General features: G+C 40.1%; 1 protein-coding gene across 5 annotated transcripts in view; it reads left to right on the top strand.

The window, feature by feature from the left end:
* The window catches only part of R3HDM1 (R3H domain containing 1), a 62,690-nt gene extending 58,915 nt beyond the window's left edge, over positions 1–3,775 (top strand). For all 5 annotated transcript variants that reach the window (XM_083349496.1, XM_083349498.1, XM_083349499.1 and 2 more), the window contains one exon: positions 2,369–3,775. In XM_083349496.1, coding sequence (XP_083205622.1) covers positions 2,369–2,739 — 371 coding nt within the window. In that variant the 3' untranslated portion in view covers positions 2,740–3,775. The remainder of the gene's footprint in view (positions 1–2,368) is intronic.
* The last annotated feature ends 5,339 nt before the right edge of the window (positions 3,776–9,114 follow it).

Below are 9,114 nucleotides of genomic sequence, written 5' to 3' on the forward strand. Positions count from 1 at the left end.
TGAGGAAGACAATTTAGGTAGAATATTTTTGGTGGGGGAATTCCACCCATCCACATTCCCTAAACATTTCCCCTTCCCGCTCTGTGTTCCATTTTCTAGAATCTTCCTTGTCATCAACTGTATTTTGGAGAAAGGACTAAGGGGTCTTTTGTATTTTCATTGTTATAGGTAGGTCTTGCAGTATTTTATTTGTATATGGCAGCCCGTATTTCCCTTCTCCTATCTTCTCCATCTCTAGGTCCATTTCTTCTGCTTCATCCTCTGGTTTCTGGTTTATTTGTTCATACTTTGTAGTTGTTATCTGGAAACTTCCCAGTTGTAGCTTCAATTTGGCGATTTGGTCATTTATATAAACTAGGTTGTTTTTAGTCCCATTATGGTTTCTTTTTATGTCCTTTTTGGGTGAAACAATTGTTTGATGAATTAGCTGTAGCATGGAGAATATTTCCTTCTGCAAGGTATTTTTTTTTCTTAAGGCATCATTCCTAGAAATCCTCTAGTGTCACCAGTATCAGTAAGAGTGGAACAAAGTTTCCTCTAGTTTTCTAGTCTATATGTAGCCTTTATAATCCAGTCCTAATGGCAGTATTTTATAGTAATCCTTTGTCTCAAGTATCCTGAAAATTATCAGTCAGGCAAGGTTGTAGTCCACAATGTTCCAAGTGTTCAAAATAGACAACCTCTCTGCAGCCAGACGTATTCAAAAGTCAAACTTTTCTTTCTTTCCCAATAGCTCTTGAGATTAAAAGTCCAAGCTCAGTAGGTATTTATAGTCCAAGAAGGTCAGGATGATAAATATGCCAAATATTTTCCTTTATTGCCAGCTGTTATCCCTTCAGCTGAAAGTCACCAAGCAGCCAAGGGGCTAGTTATAGTGCTATACTCAAACCCACCACTAGATGTCATCCAAAGTCCATTTTCCACTTTTAAAACAAAGGACTGATTTCTTATATTTCACCTCAATGATTTTTTCCCCAAAAACAAAATCTTAACAATTATCTCAGTTCTCAAATTTATCAAAACTGTAGCTTTGTATATCTTTCACTTCAGTATTGTGTATTTCTGTCCCCCATAAAAAAAATTAAAATGCCACTTCCGTTCATATCCGGAGGTTTTTAGCTTTTTGGGAGTCTTTCCCAGGAAATTCAGTTGTAAAATAGTAAAGAAGGGATCAGTATTCTCACCCAGTTCCAAACTCTTTACTATGTGCTAATTGAAGCTTTTGTCTGGTTGTCAGCAGCTAATGGCCGGCCAAAGAGATGTGGCCAGTCTTTCCCGCTGGTTTAGAGGGCTTTCCTTGGATCAAATGGAAAGACCACTGTCCGTGATCAACAAGGCACCCCTCCTTCTTCATCACCTGTTCGGGGCTACTTTAGGCTCTTTTCAGGGCCCCCAGCAGGGCAAAATCTGGCGCGGAAGGCAGAGCCCTTCCTTCCTGTGTCCATCTTACTGTGACACAAAACCGGACGTCTGGAATCTCCCTCTAAGAGGCATTTATTTCAGCTTGTACCCAACTCCCAGTTCTTTCCAATGCTGTTTAAATCTGGCAGGGAGAAAAAAAAGGATCAAATTCACAAGTCCACTTCCTGGAGACTCAACCCCTCTGTTCCACCCAACCAGCTTCCAACAAAAAGCAAATACAAGCTGTTTCATCTGTGAAATGATTGGCCAGATGATCATATTCCATACTTGGTGGATCCTCTTGGTCATCTGTAGGTCTGTGCTACTCTAAATCGCACAGCTGGCTGACATTATGCAGCTGAAATAAGGATGAGAAGTACTCCCCTTGAATAAGCTCAGATTTTAAGCTCTACTTGTATCTGCTCATACTCACTTATTTGCATCAGAGTTGATCCAGGTATCCATTCACCCACTTCATTTTCTGAAACTTGCTGGTAAACTAAGGATAAGGGCCACTCAAGAGCCATCTTGTCAGGGCCTGGGTCACCTCCATTATCCAAAGGCTAACAAGATGCCTGCAGAACCACTTTCTAGATAGCTGGAAAATCCCGTGTCGCTCAGGAACCCTCTGGATCCATCAGGGGCCTGTACATAACCTTTATGTAGTAATACTGTGCATGTTACAGCCACATCTGGAACATGTATGTAAAATCTTTTTTTCCCCTTTCCTTTATAATTGAGGTATTGTAGACCGATCACTCTTTAAACCATCCCTTGGCTATCCCTTGAGTATAGAACCTAATTTGTCTTTTTCAAATCCTGAAATTGGAATAGTGATAGGTTGAGGACAAATCCAATATTTTATTGCCAGGCAATCACAGAGTTTTGTACTTAGGCCACTCTTTAGTAAAAGGACCAATATACGACATCTCCTAACAGTCATTTTAAATCCTGTATTCTCCTTCAGTTATAGGAAAAGTTTTGGAAATTACTGAACTGCCAGAAGGAATAACTCGTGTCGAAGCTGAAAAATTGTTTGTGGAACTTCTTAAAGTTGGTGCCAAGATTCGATGGCTACGAGACCCTCCATTGGTGCAGGTGCATCAGCCACACCAACACCACCATCGCTACTGTGGGAGTGGAGATAGCAACATAAACACGGAACCCTCCAAACTTAGTGACTTGGCATCCACATATACAGTTCTGGCAACGTTTCCCACCATGTCTGCAGCCCAAAATGCGTTGAAGAAACAAAGTAACTCACTGAACAAGTTTAGGTTGAGAACAAGCAAGAAACATTACGACTTTCACATCCTGGAAAGAGCTAGTTCTCAGTAACGGTTACGGCACTGAACATTCAGCCTTTATTACTTCCATGTCCTTATCTCTCTTCTACTTGATTGGCTTGATGTTTATGGTTTTTTTTTTGTTATTGTCTTCATAAAACCCTTTGGATGTCAGACACCAGTAAAGTCTTTTAAGAATTAAACTCAGTGATCCCGGAGAAGATGCAGGGGGAAAAATTAAGCAAAATCATCAACTTACAAAACACAGCTGTGATAAGATAAAATGGACAGTCAGCCTTCTGTAATGAATGCTATTAAAGATCCCCTTTTGTAATACTATTGTTTTATATTTCCAAATTCTTGTACCAGATCCAAAGCTTTGTTGTACACCAAACTTTTATTCACAAGAAATAACCATATTCTTACCTGCATTTTGTAATCCCTTTGTATAAAGCCAGCACGCTTCTCTCCGTTTAAGAGCAGGGAACTGGGATCGGGAAAGAGAGAGAGAAGAGCTTCAAGGGAATTACACTCTTTCTAGCCCAATATGCAAAAGGCAAAGAAATTAGCTGATTTTTTTCCTCCCTTTTTTTCCTCTCCAAGATAACAAGAGTCCTACAGTAACTACTGAAAACCTTCCCTTTCTAGATTTCTTTAGGAAATGTGAATGGTAGCTGCCAATAAATTCTACTTTTGAGCATCTTATTTCTATTCCAACAGAATAAATATTAAAAAGGAACAAAAATGACCACCACCAACGATTTTAACTGGAACCCATTAGTTTTCAGTTAACGGTAAAAAGGTGACTCTCCAAATGGTAAAAAGTTTGCACTTTAATTGTGTTCCCATCAATATGTTTATTTCCTTACTTTTTTTTTACTGTGAGAGTGATCACATTTGATAAGTGCTGGAAACTTCTTAAGTGGTTTAGATATGTTTTTTTTCATCATTTGTAGAGGATCACTGGACATCAAACGATTCATTGCACATATAAAGGAGACACCTTTTTCAATTTCTGTATAATTTGCAAGGCTGTACAATGTGTGCTGATGCAAGTTTGGGAAAAAAAATAAATGTTTACAAATATACGTTTTCTGGAGTGCTGTTTCAAAAAAGACTAGTTCAAAACTGGTATCTTGCAAGTTGGAGCCTCACTGTAAAGGGTCAAGTATCTAATGATAGTTTGGTTATAAATGTGAAAGATTTTAATTATTTATTAGTATTTTAACTATTGAGCTGTATCGTACAGGTCCTCATAAGAGAACTTCAGTCTATTCAGAAACAAAAATTGAAGTCTTACAGATGAGTTTAATAAAAATGCGTTATTTTAGACACTGATTGGATTGTTGTAGATATAACGGAAACACAGTAGAAACTCAGCTGTAGTTCACTGTAGTTCATCATGGGAACTCTGGTACAATCCAAAGGCCTGCCTGAAATTATATCAGTATATAAACACAAACACACATCAAAGATATGTATCACACTATATACATACATATACATATACATATACATATATATATATATATATATACACACATATACATACATACATATATATATATATAAGTGGGTTAGGACGCTGAGCTTGTCGATCAGAAGGTCGGCAGTTTGGCGGGTCAGATCCCGAGTGCCGCGTAACAGAGTGAGTGCCTGTTACCCGTCCCAGCTTCTGCCAACCTAGCAGTTTGAAAGCACGTAAAAATGCAAGTAGAAAAATAGGGACCACTACGGTGGGAAGGTAACAGCGTTCCGTGCGCCTTTGGCGTCTAGTCATGCCGGCCACATGACCATGGAGACATCCTCGGACAAGCGTTGGCTCTTCAGCTTTGAAACGGAGATGAGCACCGGCCCCTAGAGTCGGAAATGACTAGTATGCATGTGCGGGGGCACCTTTACCTTTACCTTTCATATACATATCACATTGTGCTACAGCTTGTTTAATAAACTACATTGTGCAGGACTTGCACAGCATGAACTTATTTACAAACTGCAATGGCTAATTCATTTATAGATTTGGCTTAAGGTGTTCTCTCTACTTAGCTATACCTAGTAAGAATCAAGCAAATTTTGTATTGCTCTGGATTTCACAGAAGGCTTATGAAGTCTCGTAGAGAATCTTTGCAAGTCAGGCCCTTACTTTAGCCAAGATCACATGTATGCTTAAATATTCTCTTAATCTATAGTCTATCCTTTAGTTATATTCTAACCTATTTCTATGGAAAACAGGTACATTTCCTTTGAGCCTTGTATGTGGCTTTTAGAAAGATAATTGAAGACATTTCAGCATGAAGCACCTACGGTGATAGAAGATTTCTGCAGGAATAAAAAAGGATAGCATAAGAAAGCTGTAAATTACAGGTAGTCCTTGACTTCAACAGTTCATTTAGTGACGGTTCAAAGTTACAACAGCATCGTTACGACCTTTCTAGCATTCCCATGATAATGTGAACAAAATTCAGGTGACTAGCAACTGGCTCATATTTATGACCGCTGCTGTGTCCCAAAGTCATGTCATCACCTTTTGTGACCTGACAAAGTCCATGGGGAAGCCAGATTAACTTAACAACAGGGTTACTAACTTATCAACTGCAGTGATTCACTTAACAACTGAGGCAGAAAAGATCATAGAATGGGGTAAAATTCACTTAACAAATGTCTCAATTAACAACAGAAATTTTGGACTCAATTGTGGTCTTAAGTCAATGTCTACCTGTACATTGTTTTTATTTCTTAAAAGGATATATGCACGATGTTCTAACCAACCTAAAATTGGGGGTTACTCCACATAGCTGGCTCAGAAATTCTGGGAGTTGAAGTCCACGAGCCAAGGTTGCCTACCCCTGGACTATGCCCCGTGAATAAGGTCCATGAGCTCACTTTTATCTTAATTTGGCATGACAGAGTCTTTAGTTTTTAAACTCTGAAGTTTTAGCACTTGACCTATTTGGGTGTTTGTCAGCTGAATGGAAACTTACTTTCAGAAATGCCAGAGGCTTCAAAAACTTTCCCTGAGTTAACTCACTTTGGAATTAGATTGGGAAAAAAATTAAATGAGAGATTAAAAAGAAGTCATAGTCATGCAATTCTAACAAGTTTTTAGATACTGGAAAGTGGATATTTATGATCTTGGTTACAGTGATTTATAACTAATAATTCTGAAGCAGAAGTACAGGTAGTCCTCGACTTAACAGTTCATTAATGACCTTCAAAGTTATAATGGCCCTGAAAAAAGTGACTTATGACCATGCTTCACACTTACGACCGTTGTAGCAGCCCCTTGGTCACATAATCAGAATTCAGAAGGTTGGCTTCTGACTCATATTTATGACAGTTACAGTGTCCTGGTGTCACCTTTTACAACCTGACAAGCAAAGTCAATGGAGTAACCAGATTCACTTAACAACTGTGGCAAGAAAAGTCGTAAAATGAGGCAAAACTTACTTAACAAATGCTTCACCTAGCAACATAAGTTTTGGGCTCAATTGTGGTCGTAAGTCGAGGACTACCTGTACTGCATTGTTTTGCATGGGCCAGCCTTGGAAGATCAATCAAAAATTGCAATTGTTACAGATGGCAACAGTCTGATTTAGTTAGTAGGTGAAAGTCTGTATAAATAGAACAGCAACTTACAGGTACTGCATTAGATAACAATAGTTTTCCAGGTACAATTCAAAATGGTGGTTTTGACTTAAAAGTCTAATGCAGCATAGTTCCAGATATCTCCAGGACAACCTCCTTCAAATAGAATGTCCATCCTGTTCACTCAATGCAGGTGAAAATGCAAGAACTGGGGTGGGGGTGGGGGGCTCCAAACTTGGTGGCACTCATAAAAATAGCAATGAAGAGGGCCTTCCGATTCTGGTAGGTTGTTCTTTGGCAAGGGCTATGGTTAGCTGCTCCTGTTGATCTGTAATTTTGCAAAATTTCTGTCTTCGACTGGTACCATGTCTCATAGTTTCATGTTATACTTGGAGGATCTTGTGATCTTAAGCTTTTATATGTAAGTAAACTGCCTTGAGTTATTTTGGAGTGTGGCGATACATAAAATCTGTAATAAATTAATAAACTCTCATCCATACCATAGGTAAAGGTAAAGGTTCCCCCGCACATGCCTGCTAGTCGTTTCCAACTCTAGGGGCCGGTGCTCATCTCCGTTTCAAAGCCAAAGAGCCAGCGTTTGTCCGAGGACGTCTCCGTGGTCATGTGGCCGGCATGACTAAACGCCAAAGGCGCATGGAACGCTGTTACCTTCCCACCGGAGTGGTCCCTATTTTTCTACTTGCTTTTTTACGTGCTTTCGAACTTCTAGGTTGGCAGAAGCTGGGACGAGTAACAGGCGCTCACTCTGCTACGCGGCACTCGGGATTCGACCCGCCAAACTGCCGACCTTCTGATCGACAAGCTCAGCATCCTAACTCACTGAGCCACCGCGTCCATACCATAACAATGTATAAAAGTTCATCAAAGTGGGTGCTTTACACACTGACAATATATTAACTTAGAGGAACTCAAATACTGCAACTCTGTGATCCTGGGATGGAATTAGACAATCCTCTAAATAAAATGAATAGTTTAATTAGAGTCAGGATTCAACAAAAAATAAATGTGCCACTTACATTTAATCTATATAGCAAAATAAGGGTAAACCGCAATAATGTTTTTATCATGTTTTCATATGATGTTTTATTTTTGTTTGGCTGTGTGCTTTCAGTGACCACTTTTTCTGACAGATAATAACTGAAATCATGCTTCTCCAGGAGCAAACAGACTTGTGTTGTCAAAAGATACATAACTTTCATCATACTTTCTTGAAGCATTAATGATTGCTAACCTCCAACTCTTCTCCTACCATCTGAAATGCTAGAAAGTTAAAATAATGGATAAAAATATTTAACTTCACTCCTGTGTACACTTCTGATAAACTATTGCACACACACCACACCACCAGAGATAACAGAAACACCGCAATAAATCCTTTTAAGCTTTGCAAGCACAAAGGAAAACCTAGCTGACTTGGTTAATATTCAGATTGGAGACCGCTCAAGGGGTCTTTATATTAAAATGCAGGAAGACTCATTCCATAATCCCCAGAGAATTATAGTTTTGGTACCATTCTTCTTATTTTCCCCACAATAACAACCCTTGTGAGGTAAGCTGGGCTGACTAACCCAGTCACCCAGCTGGCTTTCATGCCCGAGGCTGGCCCAGAATTCACTGGTCTGGTTTTAACCTTGGTGCCTCAACCACTATTGTGCAACATTGCATAACTTTCTGTGGTACTCCAATTCCGAATACATGGGAAACGAGGTATCGGTGAAATCTGCTAATTTTTTCTTCCAAAAAAAGTGGTCAGTGTGGCTCTAGGACAGGGCTTTTCAATCTTTTCACCCATTATAGAATATGGAAACATCCGAGTACCACCAGTCGCCTAGCAAGGTGTCAAAAACCTGATGACCCCCAAAAAAGGAAAAAAGTGATGAAGTACACGTAGTCCTCAACTTACAACAGTTTGCTTAGTGACTGTTTGAAGTTACAATGGCACTGAAAAATGTGCTTCCCAAGCCACAGCCGAGCAAGACACCTGCCTGCCCGCCGGCGCTCTTCCTCCTGTCCGAGGTTTTCATTGTTGTGAGCATTTCTGTTGAGGATTGGCAACGGGGGTGGGGTGGGGGGTGTTTGGTTTTTATACCCCCTGTCTGCTGTGTGGTTGCAGCAGGTTTTGGTCACTTCACAGGACCCTGGGACACTGTGACCATCATAAATATGAATCAGTTGCCAAGCATCTGAATGTAAATCACAAGACCCTGGAGATGCTGCAACGCTCCAGCTGATCGGCGCTTCTTCTGGGCTCAGAAGTACCAGGATCAGTGCCGAGCTCCAGTTGGAGCCTAGCACTTCTGCTGAGCCCTGACAGCCCTGAATAATAATAATAATAATAATAATAATAATAATAATAATAATAATAATAATAATAATAATAATAATATTAATTTAATTTCTATACCGCCCTTCTCCCGAAGGACTCAGGGCAGTGTACAGGGCAATACAATAAAATATAACATATAAAAATTAAAAAATATTAAACATTACAGCCCAATTCAATACATTAATACAATAACATTAGAATACCCCTAAACCCATCAGACCAGGCCGGCTTGTTCAAATAAATATGTTTTTAGGTCACGTCGGAAGGAGCGAAGGTTGGGAGCCATCCGGAGCTCCACTGGTAAACGGTTCCAAAGGTCTGACGTGCCCACAGAGAACGCCCTCCCCCTGGGGGCCGCCGGTCGACACGCTTTAACCGACGGCACCCTAAGGAGGCTCTCTCTGTGGGAGCGCACTGGACGAAGGGAAGTTGATGCCGGCCGTAGGTGCTCCCGTAAGTAACCCAGACCCATGCCATTTAGGGCTTTATAGAAGC

Source organism: Vipera ursinii (genome assembly GCF_947247035.1).
Source record: "Vipera ursinii genome assembly, chromosome: 1".
Taxonomy (NCBI): domain Eukaryota; kingdom Metazoa; phylum Chordata; class Lepidosauria; order Squamata; family Viperidae; genus Vipera; species Vipera ursinii.